Source organism: Neopelma chrysocephalum, unplaced genomic scaffold (assembly GCF_003984885.1).
Source record: "Neopelma chrysocephalum unplaced genomic scaffold, ASM398488v2 Primary Assembly neopelma1_73, whole genome shotgun sequence".
Classification (NCBI taxonomy): domain Eukaryota; kingdom Metazoa; phylum Chordata; class Aves; order Passeriformes; family Pipridae; genus Neopelma; species Neopelma chrysocephalum.
In genome coordinates, this window is record NW_020897733.1 from 752,749 (window position 1) to 771,441 (window position 18,693).

An 18,693-nucleotide genomic window follows, 5' to 3' on the forward strand; every position below is an offset into this window, starting at 1 on the left:
TCCTGGTGCACAGTGCTTAGCCAGGAAGGCCTTCACACCACCTCAGCACCTATTACAGATTAAAATAGAACAAGGAAAGATTGTTCTGTCTCCCACGGTCTGCATCACCATCATCATCACCATTATGTTAAAAGAGCAGTTGTTTGGGAGAAAAATGTGACTCAGCTAAGTGGCAGCTTTTCTCCAGAGAAGGAGGAAGGGTTTGACCTCATGCTTACGCCCTCCTGTTTGCTCACCTCCTCTTCAGCTCATTCTGTTCCTTCCCCCATCCCTCATCCTTCCATTCTCCCTCATGCCATCCTCTCATTTTCCTTCCTGCTCTGCTCCTCCTGTCCCACCCCAGCAGCCCTGTCATTTTCTTTTCCTCCATCTATCTTTACCCTGCTGAGTTTTCCTCCTCTCTTATCTTGTTTTTCTGTACAGCAGCCAACCAGACGCCTAAAGGCCAGACTCTGCACCCACCTGCAGCCAAGTCTAAAGCAGCTTCAATGGAAGTGATACCATTCACCCAGTACCTTAACACAGATGGACCTCTGCAGCTGAAAGAGGCATCTGAGCTCTGGTGGGCCAGCTTCCTTCTGATTTCTTTAGGCCTTCATGGAGCCACCAGTGCACATACACTATTAATTTATTTCACAGCAATTACAGATGATTTAATGAAAGAAGAAAAAGGCTGGATCAAACAAGTGATACAACACACAGAAAGTCATTACTTTCTGCTCTCAATTCTGCTGAGGTAACACCTCTGCTGAAAGGAAGCACTAATGCTGTGAATTGCATTGTGGCTCCCATCACCACCATTAGCTCTGAGACAAGAAGGCCAATTTCACAGCTTCAGCACGGGCTATGAGGGAACAGGTTCAGCTCCTTGTTCCACAAGGATTGCCTGCACTGGAGATTCATTTCAATTGTCTGCCTTGGCTTCCTGCCCTCAGGAAATGGGATACCTTACCCCAGAGATCAGAGAGAGAAAGGAGCATGAGGTCAGGTGCTCTGGGAAGGAGCAGGACACTACTGCCTACATGGCTTGTATCAACTGTAGATGCACAGAAAGGCCCTACAGAGCCATCAGTGGCTTGCCAAAATAACTGAAAATGCTGCAGTCCAGCAGGGGAGTGACTGCAAAGATTCCTGGTGTTTAGGCACAGCAGTCCTGGCACACAACCACCTTGGAGGGAATGCACCGTACCACATCCATCCTCGCATCCCTCCTGTCTGGTGAGCAAAGGAAAGACAACAAAGTCCCTGCAGGTTCAGGCAGAAACACCCTGCCAAGGTGGTTCCTTCACGTTCTGTTTACTTCTACCGGTGGTGAACTATTAATATAACACTGTGATGCTGCAAAGCACTGCACTAGATGAGAGCAGCCTTATCAGTCACCTTCTGTTTTATAAGCAGGACTCTCAAAAATGTGTCAGAGAGTCTGTGAAGCACACACAGACCAGCTGATACCATGACCCACAAACCAACCCTGCAATGAAACCACCTCAAGGGGCTTGGCCAGTCAAGCTAAACTTCCTCCATTTATTATTTCACCCAACAAAATTAAGCTATAAATCTTACCTTACTTTGCCTCACAGTCACATTTAAAATCACGACACTTGTATGTTTCCTAAGACTGCTCTGACTGGTAGTTAATTACATTTTTGATGTCAGTGATCACTTCCAGGAGGGATTTTTTCTGGATCTCCCCTTTTCTGCATGCATTTCACACAGCACCTCCTATTTAAGAAATGCTCTCTCAGAGAGGGATAATACCATCCTGCTAGCACTCAGGGGAAGAAGTGACCCAAGTCTTTCCAGGAATTAAAAAAGCCGGGAGAGGTTTTCATTTTGACCTTTAAAAAGAATCAATGGAAAATTAATTTTGTTCTCAGAAAGGGACATTTAGGGGGAACACACTGCAGAGTGAACTGGCCAGGTCTGCCTGAGGAAAAGGCCCATCCAGTCACAGTCTTCCCATGAGAGGGGTCTGCAGGACTGCCTGTGGAGTTCTAAATGCCAGGCTACCACCAACTGCTCCACACAACCTCTGGGAAAGACTCATGAATGCAGCAGCTGAGCAGCACAAGTGAGCTGGAGCTCCAAGGGAATGACCACAGCTCCACAGTTCTGAGCTCTCCTTGAAGGGACAGCGATGCACATTGAAGGCAGAATTCCTCTTGAAATCCATCTGGATTTCACGCTGCTGACCACAACCTCTCAGCTCAGCATTTCAGCCAGTTTTCAGTCCACCTCACTACACACTTCAGTTTGTCTGTGAGGGTGCTGTGGGAGGCTCTGCTGAACACCTTACTAAAACAGAAGTAACTGCTCTGCCTTCACCACCAAGCCTGTCATCTCAAGGTAAAAGGCTGTCAGTATAGCTCAGCATGAACTCTCCTCTGTAAATCCGTGCTGACTATTCCTGATCGCATTCTTATCCTTCATTTGTGTGGAAATGGCTTCCAGGACGATTTGCTCTACGACTTTCCCAAGGACCAAGGTGAGGCTCACTGGCCTGCATTTCCCCAGATCCTCCTTCTTAAAGGCAGACGTGATATTTGCTTTGTTTCTGTCATCAGGAACATCCTCTAGTCACCCCAACCTTTCCAAGATAATAAGAGTGGCCTTGCAGTGACATCAGCCAGCTCCTTCACCATTTGTGGGTACACCTCACCAGTTCCCATGGCGTTAGAAAAAGACAAGATCCCTTCTCTTCATTCTGTCAATACACTAAGTCAAAAAAAACCCCTCCTTTCTGCAAATGCATTTCAAAGAATGCAACTGGAATGCTGTTTGCTGCATGTTTAAAAGACTCTCTTGCTGTAATCACAGGTAGCAGGTTTTAAACCAAGCCATTCTGTGTCCACTCGCACTGCAAAAGCAACAAGAAAGAAGAGCCTTGCTCCTCTTACTGGAACGTAAGTGCTCTAAAAAAACCTTCAAAGTGTCAGGCATACTGCCCTCTCACTTCTGCAAATGTATTTCCAAAAGTACACAACCTTGTCTGTTTTTACTGCTAATGCAAAGCAAAATCCAAAGGAAAGGATTCCCCAGCTTAACTATAAAGTTATTTTTAAAAGGCAAGTTGCACAATGTGGGCACATTTTAGTGGCTTTTCAGAGACAAGAAAGTAACTGACTGAACACCTCCTCCTCTTTTGAAACATGTTTCTAGAGCAATTGGAACAGAAGGCTTTGGTACCACGGTCTGCAACTGAAACAGAAAGAAAACAGTGGCAGAAAGTAAACACCACAACCAACAACCACCAGAAAGCACAGAGATGGAGCCACCCATCTGCACTGCTGATACTTTACTTTTATCCCCTCCTCCTGGGAAGATGGAGCGCAGCCTGGCTTTCTTGTTCTTCTCCTCGGGGGCCATGGGAAGCGGTTTTGAGCTGTGGTTCAGTGCTGAAGAGTCGCGGTTGTTGCTGTTCATTCTCAATGGTGGGGCTGGAGGTTTCTCTTCAATATCCAGACTATCGGACATCTTCAGCAGCCCTCACAGCCTCCTGCAAAGCAGAACACAGAACATGCCCGTGAAGGGAGGATGCCAAGGCTGGTGGGCTGGGGGGGGGGTGGGGAAAGGGGGTGAGAAAAGCCTTCTGGAATAAGAAAACCTCTCTGTTAGAGGTTTGGTCTGAATAAAGTTACTGCCGGTAACTATAAATAAATTCAGTGGCCAATTCCTAAAAACCACTGTATTATCCCTGTTACAGGCTTTTTAAGTATTTGCTTATAACTTTTTCCCTGTAGTTGTTTACAATCCAAATTTTCTTCTAAAACAGACTTCCAAAGTAAAATTTAAATGATTTACTGAAACTACCTGGCATTGTAGTCAACCATTTTTATGAGGTAAGAAACAAGGTGCATGTTGAGGGGATATGGGTAACAAGCATTAAAACTCTGCTCCCTCCCTGCTATGTTTTGAGAGCTCAGGGCTTCAAAAGGAATGATCTTCTCAAAGGAAACTCATTTTGAAGTACAAATTAAAAAACTTTCTTGCACATAAAAACGAGTATGTGTTTACCTTAAAATCAGCCAAAGCTGGAAAATGTTCATATCCTGAAAACAATCCAAGTCTCATTCTGTCTTGCTACCACACAGGTCTGCTCCCACGGGAGGTGCTCACCTCCACTTGCACACTGAACCACAGGCAGCCACTGACCAGCTGTTGCTCCCTAGAGCTTTGCCTTCAGGCACAGAAGTGTGGAAAAGATTACACACTCCCAACTAATGGAGTCATGAACTGGAGGCAGTTGTCAGAGAGGACCACAGCACCTGGGAAAGCACAAGAGACCCTTCACAGAAAACTATGGTCCCCAGCATGTGCCTGGTCCCCACGAGAGGGCTGTACCCACACAGCCCAACTGTCCAGGGAAAGAGCTGCTCTGGCAATGGAGGGACACAGCCCACACTCCTATGGAAGCACAAATGGGAGCACTAATGTGCTTTATATCACCCAGGAACAGCTACAACCGTGCCCAGGCTAGGGCTTGTGCCAATCTAGTTTTCAAGTACAGACTAGCCTATTTACCTAAAGAACTAAATGCTTTTGTAGATTTAGGTCAAACAGTTAATGTTACTAATCTTTGTGATCCTGAAATGCAGAAGGTTTTCTGGTAAGGAAGAAAGGAGTGGTAATAGCCAGTGATGAAAACTACTGTAAGGTAACAGGGAGAACCACTGGTGCTCTGTGTGTTATCCTGGGGAAGGGACAGCCCATGATGTCCAGGTACTTCTGCACAGAGATAGGTGATGGAGTTCTCAGCCTTTGAAGCCCAGCAGAGACACCTGGATATGTCTCCCTGTTTCTCCAGCAATTCTCGCAGAGCAGGAGCTCATGCAGAAGAGGCTTTTATTTTCTCTTTAACCCACCTCCAAATAGCCTTCCAGTGCCAAAATCAGGCTTCACTCCCGAGACTGCTGGCGTGAGGCCGACCACAGGAGCACCAGGGCACGTTTTCGGCTTCTTATCAAAAGCAAGGCGGTTATTCTGTGAAGTCCATTATAGGGCACAGTCTCAGCTGCCCCTCAGAATGGGACAACTGTATCTGCCACTGCATCTATTTGTAAACAATGCCAGTTTGCTGAAATAGGTCCTCCCATGGGATTTCATTCCACAAAGAATACTATTAACGGTTTCTGGCCCAATTTGCCTATGATGTAATTATTTCCAAGATTTTGAAAGGAACACTATATTTTGTTCAGAGCTGTTTCAGGCTCAGTTTCAAGAACTGTACAAAGCTCTTTTATTCATTTCTAAAACAGAAAAAAAAAAAAGAGGGGGGAAGATAGCCTAAAAGGTTTAACGGTTGATATTAACTTTCTAAAGCTGGTCTAAATGAAGACTAAAGCAAACCACAAGATAATACACACCAAGAGAATTACAATTTATGGTTTTCCTGATCAGAGCCCATCTGCTCTTCCATTCATTCTAATTTTGAGGATTTCCATATACCACTGCATCACAACAAAAGAACATTCATTATCACATAAGACTTCAGATTTTAAATATTTTGTACTGATTCACTCCAACCCCAACTTAGAGAAAATCTGTAAACAATGGAGGGCCAATAAGATATATCCAGTTGAGAAAACTCTCAAGTTTACATTGTAGAGAAATGTCAACAGCAAACATTCCAAGCTAGATTCTATCCTGGGGCCAGGTTTTCCCATCTTAATAAGAAGTCCTTGGTCCCACTAGTCTAGTTCTGCATAGGGCAACTCCATCAAAAACCACCTTCTATCTACTGCCAATTATCCATATATTCAGTTAATCAAATTCTGGTGTTCTTTCTCTTTTTTCTTTAGCCTTTTGTTGTTGTTGTTGTTTGGGGGAAGGGGGATTTGAAGGGGGGGAGGGTGGTTGGTTGGTTTGGGTTTTTTTTAATAATCCTACCAATTCCTGCCTCCCAGAAATAATATCTGCTACCTTATCCTTTCATACCTCATCTCCTGTTCGCAGAGACACAAGTCTCTCCACTCAAAACACACCTTGGTTTCATGAGATTTTCCTCCTGGCAGGCTCCCAAGCAACCCTGCTCTCTGTAACCCCGTCTCAGCTCAACATGCAAGGTGTTTGATGTTTGCATTCTGCCCTGGAGAGATACGGTCGCAAAACTTCCATTTCTTAGGTGCAAGATGAATTCCCAAGTCTCTGAATCCTTGTTGATCCAAGTTTCTATGTGGTACCTCGAGAAGCACATAATCCCCTGAAGACCTTCTCCCAAGAAGCTATTGAAAGCAAACCCCTCAACAAGACAAAAACAGCCTCCACTTCCCACCTGTGTCAGAACCACAAACTCTAGAACAATGCTGAACTGACAGAGCCCAGGCCCCAAACCCACAGGACTCTGACTGAAGGGTCTGGAGCAGTTCCAAGGACTCTGAGCAAATGTTCCCCAGCCCTTTTAAGCTCAGGGAGCCAGTATGACACTGGTTTTACACTCCTGTCACAGATTCCAGACTTTTCCTGCAGCCCTGAGTGCTACAAAGTAAATTTTTAAAAGCAGAAGTGAGATTGCAGAATAATTCTGCAGTGGAGATGAGATCCTGGCAAATCCTGCACACAGACCTGTGGAACACTGTGCCTGGGTTCAGAGCTGCCAGAGCACCCACCAGGGCTGTGAGAGCCACCCAGGCTGTCAACAGGGACAGCTTTTGGAAGAGGCCAGCCTGTGCTCAACAAGAGGATGGAGCGCACAATCAACAGTATTTTCCTCATCTCAGCCCTCATGGACCCCATGAGTGCAACCGAGGTAGTGCTGGTAACCCTTTTAAAAGTGTGAAGTTGCACAACAACTACCTACTTCCAGAGAAAGTTCTTTTCAATGCCTATTGGCTTTAAGGAAGCATTTAAAGAGACAGACTGTTGCACCAAAATACAAGAGTGTATTTGAATGTGTTAGCTAGAGCTTCCAGCCAAGTGGCAAAAGCTAAAATTAAGTTCTCAGCCAGGTCAGTTGCTTCTACACAACTATCACAGGGTTATACAAGATGATCCAATGTCCCTTCCCTTCCCCCCTACCTCTTCCAATTACCAGTTTTGTTAAGTGTGAAGACAAACACTGACTTTAAATATATGGCATTCAGCTTCTCTATGACTCAATTCCCCCTTTGCAAAAGCCTGTCTTATAATATTTTTGCATCTAGTTCCTGCCAAGCTAGGGAGGAGAGGAAGGAAGATATCTGAAGCACCCAAATGTCTTCAAAACAACACACACACACACACACACACACACACACACAAAATTTGTTCAATTCAGTTCAAGTTCAGAGCAGAATCTCACGCTGGGCCTTGATCTCAGTAAGCTCTTCACCCCTGTGTATCTGGGAAACACTGTGGATAGACCTTGAATAGCTTTCTTAAGTTAGCCCCCTTATTTCAAAGTCTGCAGCATTCAGACATGACTGGTTCCAATTAGAACTCACAAATAGTATCCTGTTTGCAGAGACACTGGTGCTCATTTTCAAAGCCTCAGAGATACTATTGCAGCTTGTGATGTAGCAAAACTGTCTCCAAGATCCCTTGACTGGAAGGAACCATGCCAATTTTCAGGCAGTAGCTTTGCAAATGTAACTTGAAGATACAAGACTCACTCTTTGTTTATAAATATACTTCCTGAAAAAAGATATTTATTACTTAGTTGTATGGGCCAAATTTTGGTCCCAGTGACACTCATCCATTTCCAAAAATCAATGGTGATGTAACTGAGAAGGATTCTCCCTAGATTTTGAGTAATGAGACACTCTGTTTGTTAAGGTATTTATAGAGTACTTTCCTGCCCAGTTCAGACCTGTATGTGCTTTTCTACATCTGCACATTTACTTGCAGTTTTCTAATAGTTCCTCTAAAGAGCAGCCAGTGAGTTGGACAGAACAGATGCAACCACAGGTTCACTGCTTTACTCTGCAAAACCTGGTTAAATAAATAAAATACTGAGGCCTTTTTGATAAAAAAGGGCCATATCCAACATCAGCTGAAGCACAGACAACTCTGCCTGGGTACTTAGGGTCTGTAACACCCTAGGGTGGTCTGTGCCCAGCTGCTTCCACCCCTGGGTGCCTGCAGATCATCAGTGGGTGTGTGGGGCTGGCTCTGCAGGCAGGGCAGACCCACCCAGGGTGCCCTGGGGAGTAAAGACATCTTTTTCTGCGACCTCCGCCACGTGCACGTGTTGCAAACAACGACTGCATCCCTTCTTTATACAACCCTGAAAAAAGGAGGCATTCACACAAACTACAGAAGGAATTATAACCCCAGAAACATCAAGAACGCTTCCCTTTCATACAACTGTCTCAAAGCACAATACAAACATTTGCCAATTAAACTTCCCCATTCCCCTCACAGGCAGGTAAACATGCTCTGAGCTGAACAAATTATTCAAACTGAGTAATTTCTTTGATGAATGTACTCTCTGTTCCTGTTTGCAAACACCCTGTAAGCAGCTTATGATTTCCGCCAATATATTCATTTATTCAGAAGTTATCCTCTGTACTTGCTACAAGTGACTTTTGGCCTCTGAAGTAGCTGTTCATAAGAAGCTCTCTGTGTGGAGGGGATATTTTGAATTCAGGTTGGATCCAAGTAAAACTACCTGGGTCACAAGTACTTGGAATGAAACATCCATTTTGAGATGGGATAAACAAGCTTCTGTTAGGAACTGTGGCATTAAGAGTTTTACATAGTGACTTACTAATACTGGTTCAAAATTCCCTCTCGACTGTGCACTTGCAGCAATAGTGCCAAAAAAACAAATACAGAAGGGATGTTTGCACAGAAGCTGTGAATTTAATGGTTTTGACTAAATATTTCTTCTAATTTAAATTATTATGTTCTTTGTCTGGACCTCAAGTCACTCAGTTAAATTGCTAAGAGCTGGGAATGGACCAAAACAGGGGAGCTTGTCACAACTGACGGAAATAACCTGCAAACATATTTTCCCCCCTGTTTAATTTACATTTGACAGCATTTCTCAGTCCATGGCCTTTGAGGATCCATCTCCCCTCCTCACAAGCGTAGCCTACCTATTTAACTACATTTCTTTCCACAACTCTTCAACTCCTTCTCTGCAAACTGCCAGTGCAACCACAGGCAACACTTCACAAAATGCATCTGACTTTCATCTCCCAACACCCTTCAGCCCACCCGCTTTACACGTCTCTTCCCACACGGTCAAACTCGCTGCTGCTCTGCAGACTCCCAGTGCCCTGTGCCTGCTCCCACTACAAAAGTTTCACAGCTCCTCGCACAGGTTCACTTTTCCAAGTGCAAGAAGTATTGGGATTTGCCCAGGTTTTAAGAGAGCACCTCTCCCTTTCCGTCTCCATACAAAAGCCATGGCTGTTTAGGCTGTGGTCCCAAAAAGCAAAACATGGAATTATTTTTGCATAGTAAAGCCAGTGGTGTTTAAAGTTAGGTGTATATTTAAGGGCTGCACATTATAGTATATTAAAGGCTGCAGTGCTTGATGTACAAGACAATGTGAACAACAATGCTGGGGCTTCAGCATAGCTGTGGGACACTGTGAAAGAAAAACTGGAGAATTCTTCTCCACCCTGCTGAGCCCTAGAGAACACCCTGAGCCCAACATATTTTCTTTGTGGATGTTTTTTGATCACATCAAAACAAACACAGCCCATTCAAACTGTGCTCATGCTGGAGTCCTGGCCACTTAATAAACCACTTGAGCTTTGGGATGGTTACATGACCTGGGAGGGGAAGAAGTGTGTGTACAGAGGGTGTGGGAGAGTGAAACAGCTTTCTCCATGAAACCTCATCCAGGCATTCATTAATACACTTCATCACAGGCCAGCAAGGAAGGGAAGTTTATTCCCACGGGTTACATTAAGTGAGCAGTTCACAGCACCACAGCATCAGGAGATGGCCTGGAAACTGGTAACTATTTTTGATAGGAAAAGTGACTTAACTTCATATGACAAAGGTATGGACACAGCATACCATGATGATGCAGGAAAACCAGCTGGATCACGAGGACACTTCTGCCACCCAGAGAGAGTGAGGGGAGAGCTTCCACCATCCTGATTGCCTTGGGAAGAGCCACCAGCACCTCCACCCACTCATACCCAATCCCAGACAGCTACATTGGTGTTTCTGTCATGTGTTTTTGAATCATAGTTTGAAACAAAAAGGTTGTGCTCTAAGCTACTGAATCTGGAGACATGTTGAGACTGACAGAGCAATGGACACTCCAAGGGGAGCTAAAGGAGAAAAAAGTGAAGGACACCACAGCCCTTTTCTTTTTTTCTTTTAATGTAATGGGAAACACTTAACTGGGATAGATAAGAAACAATGAAAAAGTATCAAGAAAAGGTATTTATATGAAAGAGGAAAACAAAAAACCCCTTACCCACTCCTTTTTTGCTTTTTATTTATACAGCTGAAGGGCTCCACAAAGCTGAAAAAGATGTCTCAAAATCAACTGTGCTTCTCAAATATCCCTCATTTCACAGTATTGTATTCCTTGCCCTTGTCTACACACGAAAGAGCCTGTGTGAAATGAAATGTGGATTTAAACCATTGCAGATAGAATGAACTAATTCTCCATATGGACTTTATTATTTCTAGATGAGAGCTTAAGCCCCAGGTTCACTTTTGTTCTCTAGGAGGACTCAAATGTAAACAAAGAAAGCTACTTATTGGAGACACCAACATCATGACTGCCACATTAAAAATTTCAAGACCTTAATTCAGATTAAAACCAGCCAAGACAAATGGTTTGAGATCTAATTTGAGTTAGCAACTGGAAGTCAATCCTGAAGCACTGTCCAAGATCGGGTATGAGAAGCCAGACTCAACTGCAAGCTACTGACCATTAAAATGGACCAGTCTGACCCCAACCCACCTGACAGGCAGCAATCCCTTGGCCACAGGAAGGCTCTGTAACCCATGCTGGACCTTTTCCAGGTTCAAGCTGAACACTTGTGGCTCACTTAGTTGACCAGTCAATGCAGGTACAGAGTAAAAGGGTCTGTGCTCTTCAGATATTGCCTTTTTCAGGTACAAGACAGAATCATAGCAGTGTCTCAGTAATGTCTCAACCCACTGATTGTATCAGTTCAGCTGGAGAACAGCAAAGCCCCAAAGAGGTCCAGAAAACCCAAACCCAAGCCTGCTCCTTACAGGAACACCTAAGAGTGCAACAGATGCAAGGTTGCTCCCATCATTATTCCGTATCAAAGGAAGCCTCTTCTTGTTTGGACTTCCATAATAAAACTTATATATATAAAAAAGTCCTTGAATTCATATTTTCTGAGCACCCTAAACTTCTACTGAACTGCAGCTGGTGCACTTGGGTTGCTTTTAATAAACCACTTGGCATCTTGCCTATTATGTTTTTCATTTTGTTTACATTTAAAAATAATCAAACAAAGTTTGGAAGAAGAAAGAGGAGGAAAAAAGAATAAAGGACCAGTTTCCCTGTTCCTCATATTCTCTGCAGGTGTCAGTGCTTTCTCTGCTCTTGCACAGTTTATTCTCTGCTTGACATACTCACAGAAGATGTGCCATGATAAACACGACCAGGTGAACCCCCAGCCCAGCACCACTCCAAAGCTCACCATAGAAATGTCCGTGGCCCTTTTCCCAGCAATGGTCCCCACGGGCAGACCAAGAGCTGGTTTTGCCTCCAGACACGTGTGCAGCTCTCCAGAAAGGTAGAAAGAGGGAGGGTACCCTGTGCTGACCACAACTACGCGCTGCTGAAGCACTGGCCTGTGCCCCACTAAACACAATGCAGTCCAAGCCAACAATCACCACAGAACTCTGCAAGAGGCAAGGAAGCAGCAATATAATGCAGTAGTTGAAAGTTATAGACAGTTGTAATTTTCTAGCACCTTCCAGTCACCTTTTAGCTCATTTTGCCTTTGCAATCCTTAGCTGAGAAACTTGCTGTACTAAATAACACTAAACCTCTGTGTCAGAGGAGAAGGATGTATCTGACATTCAAAAGACTTAACTCAAGGCCACCCCAGGATTGCCAGGCAGAGTTGGGAGACAAACCACACTCCAAGAAGGAGAAATAAAGAACGGGGAGTCTGTTGGATGTCCCCAGCTCTGCTACTGGGGGGCTGGATAAAGACTTCTAACCAGGAGAGCACGGGATGGACTTGAGGCCTCCAAATGTCACAAGCAGAGACAGAGACCAACACCACATGAGAAGATTTGCTGTACCCAACTTCCCAAGGCATGCCTGGAAGGAGTCAGCTCCTGCCTACAAGTAAGGAAAGGACAAAGCCTAGGCTGCCACATGCCTTTTACCTGGGAGGTGGATACAGTCCAGATTCTGCATCAGCTCTTTAGGGCACTAGGGCAGGAAGGCATTCATATCCCCATTCACTTCCTCGGGGACAACATTTTGCCTTTTATTCTTTGCCAGGCCTTTTATTTACAGCTGACTAACTTCATATATCTAATATTCACCTGCTACGTTAGTGATCTTATCGTGTGTAATGGCCCATCTACCTTGGGGGAATTATGGATCTGGAGCAGTCACAGGGGGAAATGGAGCAGTCGCTGCGTGCACTTATTTATTTCCAGTTGCCAGCTAGACCTTGGCTTCAGAGCAGCAGGATGGGAAGACGAGGAGAACAAATGTACAAATGCTATTCTTAAATAGGTCAGGGGAGAAATGACACCTATGTGCACAAAGCCAAACAAGATACACGTACAGGATCTGTTGTTTTCTCAGCTACCACAATGGCCTGATATTTTTAAACTGCTTAAACGGGGATTCAGTATTTAACGCTTCAGTGCTCAAAAAATAATCTTCTGCTCCAGAGTGGTGGAGCAGTGGAGATTCCTTCTTGCCTGACTTCATGTTACATCAGAGAAAACAGTTCACCATCCTCTTAAGACCTAAATGAAAAAATAAAGGTGTTTGGGGAACTATTCACAACTCCTCTGCACTTGTCCACAGCCTCCTGCAGAGAGTCTGCAATTATCAACTAAAGACACTGGGCTCAGCAGGCGACTAAAGCTCCCCAAGGTGGTGGCATCCAGGTCACTCCATCCTCAGTCACTGAATAGGAAAATGCTTGAGCCAACAGGGACCGTTCTAGTTTTGGAAATCACACTGTACCCATGCCACAAATCCTAGTTAGAACAACTAGTAGTAGTCCCACGTCTGGGCTTCATTCCCGTTTCCTGCAAATTTTCACTCGGACAAACCACTGAGCTTCTCCCTACAACCACAGATGCCTTGTCTGAAGAACCTGGGAGCACATTCGCAAGTCACTGATGCAAAAGGACTCAATTTTTTCTATATAAGCAGACATGAGCCAAGCCACTTCCGTTCCCAACACGTCAGAGTACCCCCATCTCAAGGTCTCTGTCCAGAACACACGGAGCACCAGTTCCTGTGAAAGGGAAGCGCCTCCATTGCTCAGTGGGTGTTTCTAAAGCAGCCTGAGGTCCTGATGCAAATCCCTACTAAAGTACCAACTCCCAGAGCAACAGCTGACACTAATGCAATCCTGTATCAGGTCAAAGAAGGAACCAAAGATAAGAAAAGGCACAGAAACAAGTAAACAAACAAAAAAGCAAGGTAAGACAAAAGAGGACAACAACAAGACCCAAAATAGATTCCTTGTGCCACACACATATCAGATCTATGGCATAAAAGCTTTGCAAAAAAACTTGCTCTCAAAACAGCCCATCAACATTTACTCTGCTGCTGGAAGAAGCCTACTACTGTCTGACACCCCTACTTTCTATTTACAACAACTTCAGGCTTTAAGGAAAACCAAAGTACATTAATTGAGGATTTTTATGAGGCACAAAATGACAGCTGCACTGTTATATGTTCTATAAGCAGCAAAGCAGGCTGAGAAATGGGGAGAACATCAGAGAAGCAGTATCCAAGGACAGAGGATTCCCAAGAAAACCTTAACAGCTCCTCCACCTGTCTTTATTCCCAGTCATTACAAACAAAGGCCAGGTGGGCACTAGGACACAGGGCCTGGTGAGCCTGCAAGAGGGCACTGAGACAGCCAGTGAGGAGGCAAACCCAGCTGCACTGACACGGCACCGTGCCTGAGCTGCATCTGATACACAGACACAGCACCGAGGCAGAGACAGCTCGAGACTCTCCAGCTTGGAGAGCAGACAGAAGATGGAAAGTCTCCATGCTTGCTTCATATAGAGCCACGGAGCCTTGCAATTCTGTGCTGGAACTTTCAATGGGCCTGTGAAACAACGTGCCCCACTCCCAGTACTGACAAACTCCAGCTGATTTTGGAACTGTAAAGAGCATTTCCATGTATGCACAGACAGCAGCAAACTGCTGCTGCTTGACAGCAACTGCCACCTCAAATGGGTACCTGGCTACAGATGCCCATATCCACAACATGAACATGTTCCTTTCCAGGCCCCATTCCAGGAGGAACAGTAGAAGCAATAGGAAGAGGGTGGGATACACTGCCAGCCTCCAGGCTCGCAGCACCCTCAGCTCTGCCTTGGTACAGACCAGTGCCTGGAGCTGGTCTTCACCAGGGGAGAGGAGCAGGATTCTGCCTCTTGTTTTGTTTCCTTGCAGGACATATTGAGATACAGAGCCACATGCTGAGGGTACCAGCATGGGACATTGCCACAGAACTCACAAATAACCTCAGACGAGTTACTCACTGTCTTCGTGTGCCCTTTCTTGTTCTGTGAGGAACTCAGCTCTCTCCCTTGCTTCTTAATGTAGATGAGAGGTTGCTTCTATTTTGTCACATCTATGAGACTTTAAAGAACCTAATAAAGAACCAATTTAGTTTCAGAAATCTGACAGCAATCGTGTTGTTAGTCAGCACACAGTACATGCACTACAGCGTCAACAACCTGGAGAGCAAAGGAAGAAGAGAAAAAGGACAACAAACTATCTCCTATGAGTTGAGAAAACAGGAAGTACTGAGGGGAGATCAACCTCTGGAAATGCTGGATTGCCAGGGCAAAAAAGGGTCAACAGAAGTGAGAACAGAGCCTGTACACTGATCTGTCCCTGAGGAGGAAAAGACAAGAAAACTGCAGGCAAAATAATTTTACTAAGTGGCAGAAAATGAGAAATGAGCAAGACACTGTTGCCAGGATCAGTGTCTAAAAAAAAACCCAACAGAGAACAGCTGATATATTGTCTGGTCTCAGACAAAATGAACCTGTCTAAAGGCACTATTGTTTAGGCAAAATCATGCAGCAAAGACTAAATGCTCTGGTTACAGTCTCGTGCGTCACCGTGTCTATGAGTAACTGAAGAGATACTAGAGGTGTCCCAGGGAGATGGGTAACAGCCCCAGACATGCACCATCTGCATTACAGGGAGCCTGATCTCGCTCTAGGGAAATGCCCCCAAACAGCTCAGCCCCCTGGACCATCCAGTGAGCGTGGGAGAGTGACAGGCCCAGAGAGTGAGAGCATTGGCATTGTGCTTAAAGGAACCCAGGACACACAGAGACACAGACTGCCTGAAAATACAGGCTCTGTGGTCCAGAGCACAGCACAGGGAGATGCAAACAGAACAAGGCTCAGCTCAGAGCAATGCAGTAAGCACACACAGAAAGCAGAATAACTTTACGATGCAGTTTCTCCAGAAAGTAAATAACAAGTGTGAATGCAGTACCTGAGGACGCTCCTGTGGAAAGAAGGATCTCTGCAGTACAACCTCAGCAGATAGACTCTCAACAGTCAGGCTGTGCCCAAGAAGCTGCCAGCCACTCTACAGCTATGTTTGCTGCTGTGCCATTAAATCAAAGACAAATTTGATTCCAGCTGGATTTTAGAGCCAGCTGCAGTGATAAGAGGCAATCTTAGACTGGAGAAATGCCACCAAACATTGAAAATGTAGAATAAAAAAAGTGTTCTGAGGTCAGTGGACAAATACAAGCTTTTAATAAAAAACCCCTCACAAAACCAGAGGTATTATCACTTTATCTTGACAAAAGCAGGTCCATGCAAACATGAAATGATAAACATATTTGATAAATAAGTATTATCATTTTTGTAAAAACTTAAGTCCCTACAAGGCCTTACAAGAAAGAGGCTTTGATTAAAAAACTAGAACAGAAAAAAAAAAGACCACAGAACACACTAAACCAATTAAAAGCCACACTAACTAACAGGCCACAACAACTAACCATGATCTATAAATCATCATTGAGTGAAACTGTTCCCATTGAGGTTAATTCCTGGCCCTGCCTTTGAAGAAACACTTATAGCTGAAGATGCAATGAGCACCTTGAGCTGGAGCAGCTCTGCAGACTCTGAAGTCTGGGAATATCTGAGGCCATCAGCTCACACTGCAGTGACAGGCAGTGCTGGGGCCAAGCAATTCCATCCTGGGGGTTCCTCTGAAGCAGAGGGTGGGGTCAGGTCACAGCAGGGACCTGGCCAGGCACAGGTCCTACCCCACTGAAGGGCTGCCCATCAGCCTGATGTCGCTCCTAAGCAGAGCAAGGCTGGAGGCAGCCACAGCCACAGCCTGTTCCTGAGCTGGAGACCCAGACCAGCCTTTGTCTCTTCAGCCACGCAAAGAAGCTGGTACACAAGAAGTTGCTCTGCCACTACCATGATTTTTCAGCTCCTCCCTAATTTACAGCCTTAGGCAGATGGCTGCTTTTCCTTGCCCAGCCCTGAGGTACTGAAGTCCTACACAGCAGCTCACAGCAACACCAAGATGCCTCAGCAGCAAACTCAAGGAGAGCACCATCAGAGTGCTCCTGTCCTGGGTGAAACAAATTACAGCAACTTGTACCTGATTACACTCCAATCTTTCTAGCACTGCTTGGCAGATCAGAGATCCACCCCACACAGACCTGGGCTAGGAGAAAGCTACAGTAAAAAACCAGCCAAAGATCTACTCATGTAAATGTTCAGGGGCTTTTTACCCCACCCTGTAATAAATTTCAGAGGGAAACTTAAGAACAGACTCTAGGAAAAGGTAGTGACCACCCATCCTCTTTTGCAAAATTAATCATTTCTTGCAGCTGGAACAGCTCTTATTTGTCATCAGAAACAAAATAAGACAACAAAACCTTAGTGTACCAGGAGAGTGAAAATATTTACCTTGCATTGAGTAAACTTTTCCCAAGGTGCAGGCACAACCGCAAACAGGAGGAAATGTTAAGAAGAAAAGACAGGGTAGAAGCTGTTTGCAACTACACACCTCAAAGCCAGAAGGGATATGAAACTGGATCTCCTCTCTTCAGGAGTAAAGAAAATTGTCACAAAGAACCACAAATTATTTATTAAAGAGAGTATGATACCACAGGGAAACAAAACAAAACCTAAAATAATCTAGATGTAGACATTTTTATCAAGAGAAACCAGATAACAGTATATGGAAGATAACTCTCTCCTTTATTATCTTTAATTCAATTCTGCTTATCAGCACTGTCATTACAGCTGAAAGTGCAAAGACTTTAACACATTTCAAGTCTTATTCAATTCCCACCAAAGTATCCGAATAGACTCCAGTAATGTTGTATCAGATTTCTATGGGCCCTTCCAATCTGAGAGCTAAACACTCCTTTAAGAACTAAATGAATTCAGCTTCCTTGCCTTTGTGAGGAAAAGCCCTGGCTGCCTGCCCTTTCTCTGACTCAGACACACTTGGCCCAGCCATGAGAAGGGCTACGTTCCCTCTGCTCCCACCGAAGTCAAGGGCATCTCTAAGGCTCAGCACGCCGAAAACCAGGCTGTCTGCCACAGGGGCCAACGCCAAGATGCCAGCCAGTAAATGCACAAACCCTGGGAGGAAAGAAAGTGTGAAGGCAAAGCCCGTGGCTCAGAATGGGCAGCCCTGTGCCATTTTCCGAGCGTGCCAGGCACATGGAAGTCCTGCTGCACCAGTGGGCACGATTCTCCATTTCACCCTGGGACCTGCGAGTCTAATTTGGGCTGACGCAGAATGGTGCACACTGAACGAGCCTCTGCTGCAAAATGTGGACCATCACATCACGGTTTATTACTATTTCATTATCTTCAGACTCTGTTCAGCCTGCAACAGCTCCCAAATAAATTCAGCATTTAACAGATCTTGTTCCTCCATTATTTCCTGTGTTTTAAAATATTTTTCTTCCATTATCTAGAAAATATTTATACAGAATGGTAACATTTTGTGCACCTGAAGACTGATTTATCTCAGGTTTATAAAGCCCTTCACCAGCTACAATTAAGTAAATCCCTTGACACAATATAGGTAAATGCCAGTAGCAGCCATCTCTAATTCTAATAATCTCACAAAACATTTCTGGAGCTCAGTGAATTCTTATTAGACAAATCATACACTTGTCTGCAGAGCCAGAATCCTGGGTTTTCCACTGCTGAAAGTCTCAGCCTTTCAGCCTAAATGAGAAAAAGCACTAAAGGCAGACACTGTAGACTGTACACCACATAGCCTGTGCCACCCAGAGTTCACCCTTGGCCTCAGAAACTGGACACAGCTTACCTGAGCTACCCAGAGCACAGACCCCAGTCAGCAAAGAGCTTACAAACTAGGAAATCAATGCACAGAGATTAAATTACCACTCCAAATTACCCTAATAAATCTACAGATGTAAAAATTATATAAATCAACAAACATGCCACCACCTGTCCCTCTATCCCTGATACACACCTCGGAAGCCCAAACTTCCCCTCTTGCTGCCAAGCATTCACCACTAGCAGTTGTAAGCTCTCCAGCTAAAAAATGCAACTGAAGTGCCCTGATTC

The 18,693-nt window shown here is 44.8% G+C and overlaps 1 protein-coding gene across 6 annotated transcripts in view; it reads right to left on the reverse strand.

Annotated features, from left to right (window-relative positions):
* PAK3 (p21 (RAC1) activated kinase 3) overlaps positions 1-18,693 on the reverse strand; it is a 119,203-nt gene that overhangs the window by 23,775 nt on the left and 76,735 nt on the right. For 4 of the 6 annotated variants that reach the window (XM_027687107.1, XM_027687102.1, XM_027687104.1 and 1 more), the window contains exon 2: positions 3,300-3,496. In XM_027687107.1, coding sequence (XP_027542908.1) covers positions 3,300-3,474 — 175 coding nt within the window. In that variant the 5' untranslated portion in view covers positions 3,475-3,496. Of the gene's footprint in view, positions 1-3,299; positions 3,497-3,727; positions 3,735-4,014; positions 4,255-11,824; positions 11,837-18,693 lie in introns of those variants that run through there. The other 2 variants (XM_027687105.1, XM_027687103.1) reach the window with 2 other exon arrangements.